An 18,702-nucleotide genomic window follows, 5' to 3' on the forward strand; every position below is an offset into this window, starting at 1 on the left:
AATACTTATACTTATCGGGGTAATTCCAAAGCTTTAGGTACATATCATTTGTAAATTAATTTAAAATTATAATAGAAACCATAAAATTTAAATCTTTAATCGTACTTACTCTAATAGGTTATGCAAATGTATAAAGGTCCATCATTGAATTCAAACAAGAGTACCACATACCACTTATGTTGCTCGATCTCTTTACAAATGATGCCTCACACGGCACACATGTCAGATCCTCTAAAAGCACACTATTTTGAAAAGATCCCAACATAAACTAAACAAGATTTTAAAAAGTCCGAGCAACATAACAAAATACTAGCTAGTACATAGTAGAAATTTACATTGATAATGATGGAACCCAAACAAGATTATCTACTGGAAAATAATGACAAACAGGGGAACTTCCAGGGAGAACTTTCAACACTCTAAAAGCAACATGATCATGATTCCATTCTTTAGTATCCATATGACAAATTGCAGCAGCTTCAATTCTATCTCCATTTTCACCTAAAAGTGAAATCTTGAAAAATTTATTTTCCCCCTTTTGCATATGGCAATAGAAAACAGCATAAGGGTAAGGCAAAGTATGACAAGCAACTAATTTTGGCTCTAAAATCTCCTTTGGTTTTTGCAAAATTGTGTAATTTTGTAAAGTAACAGGGGATTTTTTCAAGAATTCTGTAGTGTATACATCGAGTTTGGTGTGAAATCCTAAAATCTCTTGAACAAAATCGAGCATTGATTCTAATGAAGTAGCGCAGAATTTGGATTCGCCAATCATTGCTGAGATTTCACAGTGGAAAAATGTGTCTTCCATAGCTTTTGCTTGAGGTGAATCTTTAGAAAATGAGAAAAAATTAAGAAGATAAGTAAGATTTGATGAAGAAAATGGAATTGAATTTGCTTCTTCTCTAGAAAGTAAATGAGGAGAAGTTGAAGGGTCTTTTAGTGCAAAAAACAGAGGCATAATTTTTCCAATTTTTAAATCTTTTGGAGTGAAGAAAATATTCAGTTGTGGATTTAGAGTTTCTTCTGGAGAAGTTTTTGCAATGTCTCTGGCTCTGCTTTCACTCACAAACTGCAAAAACAAAAAATAAAGAAATTTAATCATAGTGTAAACCCCAAAAAAAAAATTAAAAAATCTCTACGATTACACTGTTTATATCGCTTATCAGTGTATGGACAACTATTTCTCGAGCAGATTTTAAGTTCACATAAGATCATTATTTCGAATGATATAAATAGATTGATCATATGCAAAGGCGAATACACTTGAGTTTCAACACGTTAGGTTCAATCGAATTTATATTATAAGAAACTTAGTTGTAGATGCAAAAAAATCACTAAATTTCTCAGCAAGTAATAAAAATACATAAGTTGAACTCGTCAAGTTTAAATTTCTTACCTGGAACAGAAGAAGTGCATGAAGTAAGATGGAAAGAGTGGGTCTAAACTCCATGGTTGATCAGTTTTCTTGCTTCTACTATGTTTTTTGTTTCTAAAATAGATGGAAAGTGAACTTCATGTACCAATAAGAGTTCTTTTTTTTTCTTCTATAATATTCTTAATTTGGTCATTCTTTTTTAAGTATATATAAATTTCTTTTCGAATCCTTTTACTTTTGGATTTATTTAAAAAATATTAAATTTTAGACAATTTAAAAGAATTTCAATATCATCAGATCACTTAAAAAATAGACAGGTAAGCTTACTATGACATGATAAAATATATTAACATGTAAATCTGAATAGCTTAGTTGGTTGACAATCTAAACTCCTATTTTGTTGGTCAGAATTTAATTCCCCACATAGTAATCTCCGCTTCATTTCTCTTTCCCCTAACCTCAATTTTATTTTATTTTTAAAAAGACATGCTAAAATATATTAATAGTGTGAAAAAATAATATTATACAACCACTATATAAAAAATATTTTTTTATGAATATGTTTTTTTTTCTTGGAAGTATAGGCCAATGGGAGGAACATGCCAACTTGACAACAAAACTAAGCTTGAGACAATAATTTAATTGGTAATCTATGATTAATTTATCAAATCACACACTATCAAACAAGTCAGCGCTATGATGAAATAATACTATTTCTGATAAAACTTTTTTTTTAATTATCCTAACACTTGGTCAACTAAACAGTTCAGTGGTAGCCATTGCAAACAATCATTTTGTTGAAACTTAAAAAATAAACACAGCAGATGTGTATCAGGCGAAGTTCACTGCTCCCTCGGTCTTAAAATACTTGTCACATTTCGCTTTTCGAACATTAATTTAACTATTTTTTAAAGCTAAATATTGAATTATATTGACAAGATATTTAAATTCAATACTCAAAAATTATATGAAAAATATGCTTCATTACAATTATTTTTATATCAACATTATGGAAAATATATATTATAATATCATGTAGTTTGATTCTAAAAAAAAATGACAAGTATTTTGGGAGTTCATAAAATAGCTGAGGGACAGTTTTTTTTTTTTTAAAAAAATAATTGTAGATTAGATTAATGTGAATGGTTTAATAACACCGGTAATACACCAGTGGTAGGAGAAATAAATAGTTTGAAATTGAAAAAAAACGTATAGAAAATACAGACATTAACCATTTGAACTATGCCTAGTTGGTATTAAATTACTGATGAAATTCAGAAAATCTTGTAATTCAAAATTATTGTCTTCCTTGTGCCTGTATCATTGGACTTCTTGAGGCTCTAAAACAATTATTCACTTTATTTTAATCTTCTTATTTTTTTGTATTTCCAACTAGATAATTAAATAAGAATAAAATAAGAGTTGTCCAAGTTGACCATCATAAACCCTTAACTAATTAGGCTATTTTAAAATTATTAACTTATATTTTTCTGTTTAGATGCACGTACTTCTATTAACTTAATATATCACCCTAACACTATACTTCTCTAATTATTTTAATACGTAAGAAGAAGAAACAAAACTAAATAAATAAATAAAAGGGCAATAGGATAGTTTTATAGTTATATGAATTGTTCTTTAAATAATACCGGGAAAAAGACATGTTATACCCTCAATTTTATGATTGTGACATAAAAGATGTAGATATATTCTTTTTGGCTCACATAAGTGAAAAAAATTGATCTTTTAATTAAAATAAAATACATATAGAAATATATTTGATCATTCTCCTAAGGTTGAGAAATATATATTTGATCCTTATTCAAAATATGTGAATGTTTTTTAACTTCTTTGATTCAACGATTTATATTTAAAACCTATATCAACGCTAAATCGTAGGTGTTTAGTTGTCAACGTCCAACCTTAGGCCTTAATTATGACAAAAAAGATAATTCCTAAAAGCATACTAATCGTGTGTTCAACTGTAGAGTGATAAGATAGGATAAAGATGGTGAAGTAAACATTGGCATGAATTAATTCACTATTTTTTTCTATAATAATGACCCCAAAATTAGCATTATCACTTTCAAACTATAGGAGAGATGGTTAAATTAGGATAAAATTATCATATCTTATTATATCTTCAATTTTTCTTGACTTTCTCCTAGCCATCACCACTACGTCCCAGAGTTCTAGTAATACATGTTTATTTTAAACCAATTAACTCTTACATCTTGAATTCGTTTCTCATTATTAGCTTGTTAATGGTAAGCGTTACTTCTTCCGTCTCAATTTATGTGTTAAATTGACATCAAGTTTAAGAAATAAAATAAGATTTTTAAAATTTCTGATCTGAAACACTCTTTGACCATTTAATGTGTATACCTATAAAAGAATTTTAACATAAATTATTTTTAATTATAATAAAGGGGCATTCTATTCAGACAAAATTAGAGTAAAGTATGTCACGTAAATTGAGACAAGGAAGCAACTGTTAATTGTTGATGTTGTGTTTTGGGTTGAGGTTTGAAAATTCTGTGATAGCCATTGAAATGGTAATGAATTGTGTTCTGCGTCAGCAAACAGCAAAACTAATTTTTAGTCTAAATAAATGATGCAAGTACTATCCATGGCCATGAAATGTTGAAAGTACATTCATTTAGGCTTTGATGTAAACTGTAGTAACAAAACAGGTGTATGATGCAGTGCAATTTCAAAATTTCAAATAGTCTATAGTATACTCCAATATGTCATTATAGTGGATATTTGATATGATTTATGGACGTGCACAAGAAAAATTAAAGTAACCCTCGAGTAAGAAGTAGAGCAGTAAGTACTCCGTCATTCTTATTTAGAGGTATCTTATTTGAGTTTCTTTGGGTACATAAGTAATCTTTATTAAGGAGCATTTACCTTCAAATGTGAAATTTTTTAGCACAAATTTAAATTTAATTATATGCTAATATAGATATCGAATATCAAATAATAATAATAATAAAAAAGCTCAAAGTCTATATTCCACTATATCGTGTTTCTATTTATCTCACTTTTTATGTGCTACTATGACTTTTGTTATGTCATATCTACAATCTTTTTAATTTGTCAAACTATGTGCAAGAATCTAATTGAGGATATGTGTTGCTACTCTTTATCTATTTTGCGTTCATGTAAATCTTCATATATAGTTGACTTTAGTCTATGACAACACCCTTACCTTCTCCACTAAAAAATCTAGATAAGTACAATTTTTGCAAAAGTTTCACCGGATAATTTATTTAATTTTTGCTATTTTTTCCACCTCCTTGTTCTTCTTAATTATTGTACAATATATTAGTATTTTTTTTTAATTTATGACAATTGAAATATAATATTTTGAAGAAATGGTCTTAAAAAGTAAATTTTAAATCAAATAGGTATTATCGGAAAGTTTGAAAATAATGACAAATCATCATTATTGATAAATTAATTTGTTAAATTTATTATTGTTTTGATAGATTGATGATTTGATTTTGCTTTTTATGATATATGGAATTTTTCAGTTATAAATTTGATCTCATTTGAGATAAATTTGGATATTAAATTGTTGAAATTCGAAAAACAAATTATTTGTTTTAGGCAAAAATTCATTCACCTAAACTTCATGCTAAAATTCTGCGGCCAAATATTTTGCCTAACCTCACACCAAAATGTCAAAAGTGCAACATCATTATATGTTCGAAGTTATGGTAACCTTACCAAGACTACAACTTCAGGAAAAATAACAATTGCCCTTGGCAAATCATTATATGATTGAAGTTAAGCTTTAAATGCTAAAAGTAAAAATATCTAAAATTGACGTGATAAATTATTACAAGTCTGAACTCTGAAGTTAGGCCTTGTCAAGATCATAATTTCAATGAAAGATATATGACATTTTGTAATACTTCAAGAAAATTATGTCTCCGAAGTTTGTCAAACTTTAAACACAAATTTTCGCAACTTAAATTTCGTTTAACTAAAGTGATCCAGAGTGAATTTACTTGCCAAAGAATAAACATAACTTTTGCTTAATAACAAATCCAAAATCAGATATTTGTGCAATTCAGTCATCTACAAATAACCAATCCCCAAATCAACCCTTCTATGAGCATCAAAAACTTAAAAAGCAATATTCATCGACGAGTCCTTTTTTTTATCCTTTATTGGAGTGATTGACTAGCTAAAGGGTTCAAGTCCTTTAAAAATATCATATGTGAAAAGTCATTTAGGTGAATGATGATTAAATATTATTAGAACATTGTTGTTGTTGAGGCTGTCACATTTCTTATTTGCTAGTAATGAATAATGACAACTGATAGAAAAGATTATGATTTAAATTTTCTGCTTAAAAAATGTAATTAAACATGATTAGGTTCAATCCCTTGAGACAAAAAAAAGTGTTTTTTTTTTAGCTAGTGTCACTCAAAACAAGTCCAAATTAAAGGTATTGGGTACAAGAAGTATGGATTGGTGCCTAACCCTCAATAGTGGTGCTTTAATTTATCAAATTATATTTTCCCTAAAAGTCAATCGAATCTATTGATCTTGATTCCTGTCCTTCCTTTTTGCATATTGTTCTTAAATACTTCGTTTCAATATGTTTGTCTGATTTTAATTTGACATGAAATTTTAAAGAGTACGAATACTTTTAAATCTTATAATTTTAAGCAAAATATATGTGGAACGTATAAAATAACATCATTTAATCTTACGATATTAAACTTATCACGTAAAAAGTTGAAACTAAATGGAACTAAAAATTATACATAAATAGCCTGAAAAAAAAATTAAAAAAAAAAATGAAATCGACAGAATATTATAACAAGATTCGACATTAAAGAAGAAAAAAATAAGAGTGAGAAAAGTAAGTGGTTTACAGTGCAAATTGGTTTGTTTATAGATCTTGTTTTTCTATATTTTATGCATATATGTGCTGTCATTTTAACTCCTGGCCTAAATAATTTAATTGCATGACAGTATATGGGTACTTTTTCTCATGTTGATTGGCCTAAAACTTTATTTTTTGGGTCCCAAACGTTGACTATTTTAATTTTTTTTTTGTTGGTACAATCATGTTTTGTTCCTTATGATCATGACAAAAAATACTTTAACTAGTTTATGTAATATGCGGTGGGGAAAATAAATAAAAACCCTCTTGAATTTGGCACGAAAAGTTACTTTAGTACTTAAACTACACGGGTGTTTATATATTCCCTTAACATATTTGATGTGAATTATTTTCAACCATCCGAACACCAGCCCAGTTGAAGGCTGGGCATTGTTACACACGTGCGTTTTCATTGGTCCACGTCGCTAAGGGCTTAAAAAATATCTTACCCGTTTTATATAATCCACCCATTCCTAAAATACAACCCGATCCATTTCTAAACAAATATCCCTAAATCTCTTAGCGTGATTCTCATTCTCTCAAATCTACAAGACATAATCTCAAGATTTTTCTTTCGTTAGCGTGAAGTAATTGATCGCATAGTGTGATACAATTTTGTTCAAAAAGTAACGACAATCTTGAAAAACCGAAAAGTGAGGAAATAAAAATCAAAATAATAGATGAAGAAGAATAAGTTTGAATCTTACATTTTGAAGAACAATAATTCCTTCAAAGATTCAACTTTTAGGTTTGAAGAGCTAAGATTTGAGAAAAATTAAGAAAAATATAATAAATTAGGTCACCATTTTTGGATGATTGGGTTGGTGAGGGAGAAAAGGTAATTAGGGCTCTTAAAAAGTGATTGTTCTTCAAATGGGTAATGGGTCGGATATTATCGTTGGAGGGGCAAATTTAATTTTAAAAAAATGTTAAAAGATGACTAACACGTCGTTCTAAGCTGTAACAACATGCACACAAGGCTGGTGTTCGAAGGGTTGAAAATAATTCACATAAAAGATGTTAAGGGGGTATATAAACACCCGTGTAGTTTAAGTACTAAAGTAAGTTCTCGCGCCAAGTTCAGGGGAATTTTTATGTATTTTTCCTATGCGGTGAGCTTGAACTTATCTTTTGATAGATGCTTTTGAATTTATTTTTTCAAAGTAAGAATTGCGAGAAGACAGAACGTATCATCATATTAAATAAAAAGTGTATTTATAAGTGCAATCTTTATCATAGTTAAAAGATAGAAACTTCTAGAAAAACATTTCATATTCGGAGGACAATTCTCCAAGTAAATTTCGGATATTTCAAATAATTGTGGATTCAACACGTTGAAATTGATTTCATCTTAAATCTAGTACTTTTAATGCAGAACATAAATTTATATATGAAAATTTATTAAAATTGTATAAATAGCTAGTAGATTTGAATATGTAATTCTAGTGCACGATACAAGTGAACAAATACGATATAATAGAGCACTTAAAAAAATCATATTGAGGAAACTCGACAAGCTCAAAAAGACTCACGATCCTATACTCTTTGACAAAAAACTTATTTACGATTATGTTTTCTCCTGTTCTTATTTTCTTCAAGGAGAATATTAAAGACTAGCATTAAGTCATATGCTGATTTTAGTCACTAAGATGTGTTAAAACTCAATAGTCTCCAATGTAGAACTCAATAGTATCTTGTTGTCCTCCTAAGATTTTATAAATGGTCGATTATGCAGTGACCAGAGATTGATCAATTATTTAAACTTTAATTTTTTTTATATTAATTTAAAATTAATATACAATAATAATTAATTTAATTACAATTATAATACATATATAAGTTAAGATCTTTGACTTTCGCGGTGACTACACTTTGACGATTGGTATATTTTTTTGGCTTTTTTTATAAAAAAAAATTCATTTTTGTGGTGATTACATTTTGGCAGTTTTAATTTTCTTCTTCTTGATCATTCAAAAATTATAGGCCTCGAAATTTATTATTTTGTAGCAGAAATTTCAAATATATATCTAGTTCTTTTATTTTGAAATATTGTCCTTTATTTTTTTGAAATAATTTTTTTTCTAGTCATTACACTTTTAGCAGTTTTAAATTTTGGCAGTTTTTTTTCTTTAAATTCTGTTTTTTTATGGTGATTACACCTTGTCAGTTTTTAATTATTATTATTTTTATCGTGATTACACTTTGGCAGTTTGTAATTTTTTTTGGATTCACCGAATTAAAAAAATTAGATTTCAAAATTAGTTATTTACTAAAAAATATTCCATTGTTATGTAGTTTTTTTTCTTCTAAATACATATAATAATTTAAATCACTAAGATGCGTTAATCACCTAAGAATAGCGAAGTCACGTCTCCAGTGTAAAACTCAGTAATTCTTATTTTGTTACCCTCCATAGACTTTAAGGTTAATTACCTAAGAATAGCGAAGTCACGTCTCCAGTGTAAAACTCAGTACTTCTTATTTTGTTACCCTCCATAGACTTTAAGATTAATCACCTAAGAATAGCGAAGTCACGTCTCCAGTGTAAAACTCAGTACTTCTTATTTTGTTACCCTCCATAGACTTTAAGGTCGATTATGTAATGGTCAGATGCGATCGATGAATTGGGGTTCAAGTTAACATCTATGATAATTAAATTTAAATGTAACTCACTATCAAAAAATAATAATTCTCCACTGATTTTTCTATTGAAATTTGTTCAGTGGAATTCTCACAAATATTTTGATTGAATCAGTGAGAGAAAAGTAAAAAAGGTATTAATGTTTTCAGGAAAAAATTAGGAAGTTTCTCGTGAGAATTTGTTTTTCACTTTGCATTTTTCCGAGTCAGCCTAACAGAAAATAAATGAAAAAATCATTTAGTAAATTTGATAGCACAAATTTACATTGATTTTTAGTAAAATTTATAGATATTTAATATATTTTAATACATTTATATTCTCATCCCATTTTATTTATTTCTTAATTTTAAAGAGAAACTGACCGCTTAAGAAATCAGAAGAACTATACATCATATTCTTTTAATTTCTTTTCCTGTTTTTAAATATGTGTAAAAACATATTTTATTTGGTCATTGTGGAGAGTCTATAAATAGTAAGTCAGACATTAGAAAGTCTACAAATTTTACAAACTCAAAGAGTGTTTCAACAATATGAGATCTCTCTCTATTTTCTTCCTTCTCCTATCTCTTTCTTTGGTAATTCTTCTTCTACTTCCTCTTCGCTAATATTCCATTCAGTCTCTTTTTGAATTTTGAGATTTAAACAATTACTTTTTACGTACTTTTTAAATATGTTATTTTTATTTCAAAAAATTTAAAGATTTCATACCAGAATTCATGATTAAAATTAAATTATTTGACTCTCGAAATTCAAATTGTACCGTATAAATTAGGACAAATAGAGTAATAATTTGCAGATTTAATTTCACTTAATTTTATGTCTTCCTATATTTGGTTTAATTATTATTTTTTTCAGTTGGGATATGTAATTAGTGATGGTCCAGAAGAATATTGGAAGAGCAAAATGAATGGAGATCCAATGCCTAAAGCACTCAAGGACCTTCTTAATGATCAATATCAAGATTTTCCAATAGAAAGGAACAAATTTGTTAGAAATTTTGATTTGAAGGCTAATATTATTATTTATCATAATGATGTTGATATATATCCAAAAAGATCCAGGCCTACTCCTTAGGATGATCATTTTTCAGAAACAGAAGAAGAAGAAGCTCAAAGGAGAAAAACTGTAGATCCCTGAAATTAATTATGCTTGATTATATTATATGTCTTCTTTTTTTTTAAATTGTATCTCTCTTAATTACCTAGTTAATTACAATTTTAAGCTTCTTGTTGATTAATTAGATGTTGTTTAGTTGCTATTTGTAACTATGCCTAAGTAGTTCTTTTTATTTGGTAGGTGATTTGGAGATGAGTTATGGATATATTAAAGGAAAAATTCTCTATATATAAGTAATAGATAATGTTTAGTAGCTGGTTGGGAAATAAGTTATATATATATATATATGATTAATACGGTGTTTAATTTGCAATTTAGAAACACACATAACTAACTATGTTTAAGTCACAAAGGAATTTATGTATCACTTTATGTTGGAATAATTAAATTGTGCGTAACTAATATTTACTCCCTCCGTCCAACAATAATTGTCCACTATAATATTTTGGAATGCTCAACAATACTTGTCCATTTTATGAAATCAACGGATAATTTTACACTTAGTTCTTAATTTACCCTTATCATTAATTACACACACTTTCCTATTACATTTTTCAAGACATTATATTTATTGTATTCAAAGGGTGATATAGTAAAATTATCATTCTATTTATAGTTTCTTAAGAAGTGTGCAAAGTCAATAGTGAATAACTATTGCTGAACAGAGTGAGTAGTTATTTACATAAAATAATACATATATTTCCTCATAACTAATAGCAATATTACTAATACATGCACAACTCTAATCATCTATCAAACGATAATGTCTAGAAATTATTTCGGAAATTATGTAATTTTTTCACTGTCATCGCATATATTATTTGCATGACTAAGTGGGAGTTTGGGCATAAAAAATATGAAATTTGGAGAAAAGTGTATTTGTTTTCAAGTTGAAAATGATATTTGAAAATTGAAATTATGTTTGAACATAAATATAAATTAAAATTGTTTTTGAATGATTTGAAGAAAAGATTATGAAAACAATTTTTTGGAAGTTTTCACAATCCAAAAAATTATAACAATTTATATTCAAACAATTTTCGAAAATAAAAATAAAAATAAAAATAAATTGAATCTGGAACAATGTGTACCCTAACAGTTCCAGACATAAATTTGATTAAAATATATTGTTGACTTCTTATTGGCTTGAAGCCGGCTAATCTTTAAATAAAAAAATAAAAAGAAGAATCAATCCAACTTAATGACACCAAGCCAATGACAAAATCATATATATATAAAGCTAAAACATAAAATCGATGATGTGGCGCTCTCTAAGGCCTCAAATCCTATTTGTCTTTTTTGTAATTTTCTGAGATTTTTTCTCATTTTAAAATACAAAAAAAATTATAGCTTTATATTTAATTATTTCCTCATTAAAAAAATAAATAAAACTAACATTTATGACCACTAAAAGTAATTGTTTGCTTGCTATTAACTTTTGAAAAAAAAAAACAATAACTCACCATTAATGTTGCCCAAAAGTATCCATTAGTGTTGCACGATTTTTTTGCCCAGAAAAACTGATTTCAATCCCTTTCTCCTTCCCACTAATTAATATTTATTATAAGATATTAAATGTTGCACCTCTTCAAATTCTGGGGTCTCAATAAAATGATAGTATAAATTTAAGAACAAAGCTCCAACAAGCCCATATGTTAGGTGAAAAACTCATGATTCTATATTTCATCAGATGAGGTAATTCTAATTATTATTTTTATTGAATAATTGTATCAACAAACTTATTAGTGGTTATACATGGTTCTAGGTGATACTATGATCTCTTCTTAAGTTTTTCTTATGCATGGATGTTTATTGTTATGATTTCTAAGCAATATATCTTTTCTTTGATTGTTAAGTATAATCTTTGTTGAGTTTGTTCCATCATTTGCAGAAAGTGAAAAGAAAAATGTATCAACAAGCTACAACAACTATTCAAATGGACTTCTTATCAAACTACTTATTATGAGTATCTCAAATATATCTTTTTGATTATGCTTAGATATAATTATTTAAATATTTATAAGATGCAATTTTACTTAATACATTTCGTATATGTGTTTTGTTTCTTTTAATTTGTTGGTTTAACTTTCTTTTTTGTTCATTATTTTATGTAAGATTTTTTTTCTTTGTGTGTTTTCGTACATGATTACGAAAATAATAAATTGTTCATAAATAAGAACGTTGAAAGAAAACTGATCTCTCATCAGCGTATAAACTTTAGTTTATTACTGTTTTCATTGATATTATTTCTCAAACATTTAGATATCCGAAGGCTTGATCTTAATTAGTTTTAAAAAATAATGCGAATAAAATTATATTTTCTTAAAATGTGTTTAGAAATTAAACAGATAAAAGTAAAAGACACAAGAGTAGTATTTTTCTTAAGTGTAACTTATAAAGTTATAATTCATTTGATTGTAAAACATAATTCAAAGAATTGGGGTTATTTGTTACATTTATGAAATGAAGAAAAAATTATTATTCTATATATACAGTAAAATCTCATTAAATTAATACTCGGTAATTAATAATCTCTTTAAGATAATATTTTCTTTCAGTCTCGACTTGGGCTAATGGAAAAAAATCACTCATTTCGATAAGATAATATATATTTTAAAAACCCCAATATAAATATATGACCCCGTCAATATTATAAATTAATAATTCTTTAAAAGTACAAGTATTAAATAGTGTGTGTTTTTTTTGGTTAAAATTTAAATCTAGTTGAAACTCATCTCTAACTTTTCTTATTGCATAAATTTTTTTCGATATTATCTTTTCGAATTGCACCATAAAATTGTGAAAAATTCTAGATTTGATAAGTGTTTCATTACACGTAGCTGGTTGCATCATCTTCAACTTCATCATTAACATTGTTTTTTCCGATGATATCCACAATTTCTTCTAAATAATGTATCTCTGAACATGTATCACTTTCATCCTAGTAATTCAAAAGGTTATTGACATCAATTTTTTGCGATAACTGGGATCATTAATTATGAACTCTAGTTCATGAATGATGCTTTCACAAAACACTCTTTAAATTAATAAATATTAATTTATCGATTAAATAATAATTTTATAAAATAATAATATTTCATGGTCCCACCTATATTAATTCAGTGAGGTTTTACTGTAATATTATTAATAAAATACTCTTGATTAACATAACTAATAACTTTTTTCATATATTATATATACTAGATATTAGGTTCCCGCACCAGCGCGGTCCCAATATATATTACTTCCTCCGTCTCATCTTATGTGAGGTAGTTTGATTCGCCACGGAGTTTAAGAAATAAATGAAAACTTTTAAAACTTGTTTTCCAAAATGAATTATATAAATTTTTATGACTGTAAATTATTTCATTAAGGGTAAAATAAATATTTTATAGTGAAATTGTTACTTAATATATAAATGTGACATTCTTTTGGGACTGACTAAAAAGGAAAGTAAGTTACATAAATTGGGAGTAGTTCTTTGTTTCAATATATGTGACACTGATGAAATTTGGAGAGTTATATAATTTTTTGTATGTGATTTTGTTAAATATATTTTGAAGTTGTTAATTTATTGTGATTTATAACACTTCTTATATCATTTTCAAATAATATATATTACTCTTTCTGTTCCATTTTATGCGATGTAGGTACTTTTACGAAAGTCAACTAAATTTCTTATATGATTCTTAAATATTTTTAGTTGTTATTTTACTTGAATTTACAGTACTTTTAATGTTATTTTGAAACAAACTTCTTTTGTTTCAATATGGAATTAAAGAGTCAATAAAATTTGTTTTATGATTTTTAATTATGTTGTTTTTAATATCTTATATTATTACATTGTGATTTTAAGTACTTTTTATGTAATTTTTAAATATAGAACAAATTAAAAGAAAAACAAGGAATGTAACATTCTTTTGCGACTGACTAAAAAGGAAATAGAACGACCCATTTGTGTGGGTTTCTTAAAGTGATCCCACATCCAAAGTGGGACCATGGACAAAGTCCAATGTAGATATCTTAGGTTAATTTATATACAATCAATGAGTATTTATTAATTAGCAAAATTGTAGTTGTAGGGGACTACAAATGCCCAATGTATTCAATTATTCCATCTCTTTCTCCTTTTTGACTTAATTGCGTGAATGTTTTAATTTATTATCATCAAATTTTATAAATAATATTCTTTTAGAATTTTATATCAAGTTAAAATCAGATAAATATATTAATACGGATATTGTAGTAAAGTAATGAAAGAGGACAAAGAGGAATGAGTGAATGGGGACATTATAATATGATGTTTTTAATGTATTTTGTAGGGTTAGAATAATATGTGGGACCCATTGGGTGTATTTGAGTTTCCAATAATGAAAAGGAAAGCCACGTGGACGGTTATGATTGTGTGTGAATGTTTGTTTTGGTCAATTTGAGGGAAGCACACGTGTCGACGCAGAGGCGTGTGCAATTGTGTGAATGTTTTTTTTGGTCAATTTGAGGGAAGCACACGTGTCAATGCAGAGGCGTGTGCTATTCCCTCTTCTTATACAGTAATATAGATAGATAGATAGATAGATAGATAAATAAATAGTAGTTAACTTCAAATATTAATTTTCCAGAGGAATTCAACTGTATTTTTGCTTATATACGGCAGGTAAAGAATTCATTTTTGTCTTTGTTTCCCTTAGAGGTAAAATGTTTTTGACAAAGATAAATGTGATTTTTAAGCACATAATAAATGTTCACTTGAGACATAACTTATACTTTGATTTTGTCCTTATTTTACTTTTTATTCGCATCAAAAGAACGGTTTAAAAAATATCAGGCCAAATCAAAATTTAAAAAATTGAACCAAATTGAATTAATTCGGTGCACACTTTTCATAACCGAAAATTGAAAAAACCAATCAAAATTTGATAAATTTGAATAGAAGAACGGAAAAGGGCCAAAAATACCATTGAACTATTCGAAAAGGTTTAAAAGTACTCCTCATCCATCTATTTGGCTAAAAATACCCATCAATCCACCTTTTTGGCCTACTTTTACCCTTAAAACTTAACAAATTTTTAATTATTTTTATTATTTATTACATGACATCTGCCTATTAGATAAAATTAAATCCTCAACCCATTAAATTTTTTCCAAACCATTCTGATCCATATCCACAACCCATGACCCAAATCCAACTAAACCTAATAATGAATCTGATCCTTTCTCTCTCTTAAACACATGAATCTCTGCAATTATCATGTTTAAAGGATTAGTCATAAAATGTATTACTGTGGTTATTGGAGAAGAGCATTGAGAGTGCAGATGAAGTAGTAGTAGTGCCAATTTGACTGCGAAATTGACCGCATAAACAGTGACCCATCATACTCTCACTTCAATGATGCATCATTATTTTTCTTCTCTTTTAGCTAGCTAGCTACTTCTTCAAAGTAGAGGAAGCAAATTAATAGGGAGTTCACATATATAGGGATGGGGTATGAAGAGGAGATTAGCAAGTTGAAAGGGATATGCAAGTAATAATAAAAGGTTTTAATTGAATTAAGAGTTTTGAGGATTGTAATATTGGTTGTTAGCTCATTAATAAAAATTATAGTAAGTATATGTGCGAAATGCTAATGATCAGTTGGTCGTCAAACATCTGCTACAAGTTTTTTTTGAATTCTTAGTTTGCAGATAAATTACAGAGAGATAGGAACCAGATCCATGGGGCGGGTTGGAGTTTTTTTTTGATGAATTGGGGATTTTTTTTATCCAATAGGAAGATGCCATGTAATAACTAATAATAATAATAATAATAAAAATAAAAAAATAAAAAAATCTGTTAAGTTTTAAGGGTAAAAGTAGGCCAAAAAGGTGGATTGAGGTGTATTTTTAGCCAAATAGATGACTGAGGAATATTGTTAAACCTTTTCGAATAGTTCAAGGGTATTTTTGGTCCTTTTCCGATAGAAGAATGGAACGTCCTAATTTGGAAATTAATAGCAATAAATATAAATAAAAAAGGAAAAATTCTTTTGGCCAGAAAAATTGGCCAAAATGGTATTTTATCTATGTTATTTATCATTTTGAACATTTTTACCTTTTTAACTTTAATACATTTTAATTAAAAAATGATAAAAAATCAATTTATTTTAAAATAAAAAAAATATTATAAATTTTATAAATTTCTTGCCAAATTTTGACCAAATTTGTCGCCATTTAGCATTACCAATTAAAAAAGTACAGTCTTTAAGTCTAAACTCGTTCATAGTTCTAATTTCCAAAAGCAATGCTACAGCATTTATGGTTTTTCCCGCCCACTACATATAATACATACTTAGCAGCAAATCGATCAGGCAACAATTTGCCGGCGATCGGAATGGCGGAGGAGGTGGAATTCCGGTTGTGCAATACAATGATGAAACATGGGGAACTTTTTCAGTCGACGGAACCAGGGAAGGTGAAGATGTATGTTTGCGGCGTTACACCGTAAGATTTCAGTCATATGGGCCATGCCCGTCCCGTGCCTATGTCGCCTTCGACATTCTCTACAGGTACCTGAAATAATTACAATATGATGTTGTTTAAATCCCCAATTTCACTGATATTGATGATAATGTAATCGGTCGGGCTAAAGAGAATGGAAAAGATGATATCCTGTTGTGGTCAATTTAGCCAGGAATCTCTTAGGGGTCATTCGGTAGAATATATAAAAACAACACTAAATAGAGTGTATTAATAATGTTTGCATTAGCAATGCATGTGTTAGTTATGCTTGCATTAATTATGTATAGATTATTTTTATGCATTGTTTGGTTAGAACAAAGACAAACCGACTGATTTTGCCTTGTGGAAGGCTGCAAAGGCTGGTGAACCAAGTTGTGATAGCCCCTGGGGTCCTGGAAGACCGGGTTGGCATATTGAATGCAGTTCAATGAGCGCCACACTATCTAACACATTCTTTTGATGTACATGGTGGTAGAATTGACTTGATTTTTCCTCATGAGGATGAGATTGCCCAGAATTGCGCTGCTTGCCGGAGAGTAATGTTAGCTACTGGATGCATAATGGTTTTGTTAACAAACATGGTGAGAAGGTATCAAAATTTTAGGGAACTTTTTCACTATACGTGAGGTTACTCGATTGTACCATCCCCTTGCATTAAGGCACTTCTTGTTGGGGGCACACTATCGCTCTCCTGTTAATCACTTAGGGGTCGTTTGGTTTGAAAATGAGTTATGATGGGATAAGTTATGTTGGAATAAGTTATGTTGGGATTAGTTATGATGGGATAAGTTGTGTTGGGATTATTTTTTATTGAGTGTTTGGTTTGTTGTATTCAAAATAATAAATTTTAAGAACAATTTATTTGTTTACAAAAATGCCCTTCATTAATGTAAAAAGTGATATAACAAAAGGGTTGAAAGAGACATTTTTGTCATTTACCTATTTTATCCCGGGATTACTATACCACCCAAGGAGAGGGATAACTTATCCCGGTACTAATTATTAATCCCGGGATAAGTTATCCCGAACTTGCCAACCAAACAACAAAATAAGCGGTACTATAATTTAATCCCGGGACTATTTGTTATTATACCTCACACCAAACGAGCCCTTAGTATCACAGATAGAATATGCTTCAGAATCTGTGTTCTACATTTATCAGACCTTACATGATTGTGAACGGGCCTTGAGCCTTGCCATCATCAACAGTACTAAATGGGGTGGCTGTACCTGTTGTTAGATAATGCCCCAGAATGCATCAACAGGCTGCATAATGAGTTGGAAACAAACCTTGCTGATGATTTGCATACACCTACAATTTTAAAAGATGCTTTTCAGGATGACCATAAACTTATTAATACTTATTTGATAAGCCCACATCAGTGTTTTGTCCCTAACCGAGATCAAAAAAGAAGTGAAGGCAGTGCTGATGTCCTTGGATTGCTCGCTGCTGGTTGAACTCGTGCTGAGGTTTTGCAGCAGTTGAAAGAGGTATGTTTATGTTTTCAATCCACACTTTTTAAGTTTGCAATCTGTGTTCTGTAAAAACTCTTTAAACTTTATGACAACAAACCACATTATTGTTTTATTAACACCAGCTAGAAAAAACAGGAAAAGATACATAAATATATTAACAGATAAGGCACTAGTGAAGTAAAAGCTACTGCCAACATGGAGAGACTCTTCCTTCAAAGCACTTGTGCAGTGGTTATTTTTGGAATCCTCACTAGATTATCCAATGGAATAAAGTGACAGATAGGGGATGTTCCTGGCAATATACCGAGCACTCAGAAAGTTACACGAGATGGAATCCTTTCAGAGATATCCAAATGACAAACTGCAACTGCTCTCACTCTTTCACCACCTAATGAAACCTTGAGTATACTTTTTCTAGCAGGGAGTTGAGTGTGAAACATGAGTTGTGGACCGAGCTTTGATTTGGAGTTTTTCTCCTCATGATTTCTTGCACAAAATCATGCATTGCCTGTGAGGATGTGGCACAATGCTTTGTGTCTCCCTTGTAGAGAGAGACTATTGAGAAAACAAGAATCATTGTAGAAAAGTATTGAAGCTTGTTAAAATTCTTATTTGAGTTCTTTTATGATTATTCTCTCTCTGTTATAGCTTTGTTCTGCCTGTTAATAGAAGGTTATCGGTAAATCATGT

At 28.8% G+C, this 18,702-nt stretch overlaps 1 protein-coding gene, 1 long non-coding RNA gene and 1 pseudogene across 2 annotated transcripts; 2 read left to right on the plus strand and 1 right to left on the minus strand.

Annotated features, from left to right (window-relative positions):
- Nucleotides 1-118: 118 nt before the first annotated feature.
- Nucleotides 119-1,558, minus strand: LOC125816683 (BURP domain-containing protein BNM2A). The gene is made up of 2 exons (XM_049496309.1): nucleotides 1,400-1,558; nucleotides 119-1,072 (listed from the first exon to the last, which is right to left on the minus strand). Exons 1-2 carry the CDS (start codon nucleotides 1,451-1,453, stop codon nucleotides 332-334), a joined length of 795 nt encoding a protein of 264 aa, XP_049352266.1. The 5' UTR covers nucleotides 1,454-1,558; the 3' UTR covers nucleotides 119-331.
- Nucleotides 1,559-9,390: 7,832 nt separating this feature from the next.
- LOC125816717 (uncharacterized) lies at nucleotides 9,391-10,012 on the plus strand. Its single transcript, XR_007442239.1, has 2 exons — nucleotides 9,391-9,500; nucleotides 9,781-10,012. It is a non-coding gene; the product is annotated as an uncharacterized LOC125816717 (long non-coding RNA).
- A 6,306-nt stretch (nucleotides 10,013-16,318) lies between these two features.
- LOC125815094 (cysteine--tRNA ligase CPS1 homolog, chloroplastic/mitochondrial-like) lies at nucleotides 16,319-18,369 on the plus strand (annotated as a pseudogene).
- Nucleotides 18,370-18,702: the final 333 nt, after the last annotated feature.

The sequence above is a fragment of the Solanum verrucosum genome, unplaced genomic scaffold, assembly GCF_900185275.1.
Source record: "Solanum verrucosum unplaced genomic scaffold, falcon-dt-bn FXZP01000261.1, whole genome shotgun sequence".
Lineage (NCBI taxonomy): Eukaryota > Viridiplantae > Streptophyta > Magnoliopsida > Solanales > Solanaceae > Solanum > Solanum verrucosum.

What these genes read in the sequence shown, in the direction of transcription:
- LOC125816683 (XM_049496309.1), bottom strand. Translation starts at nt 1,453, where the DNA reads ATGGAGTTTAGACCCACTCTTTCCATCTTACTTCATGCACTTCTTCTG. An exon ending in ATGCACTTCTTCTGTTCCAG is followed by an intron (nt 1,073 to 1,399) that starts GTAAGAAATTTA and finishes TTGTTTTTGCAG; the next exon opens with TTTGTGAGTGAAAGCAGAGC.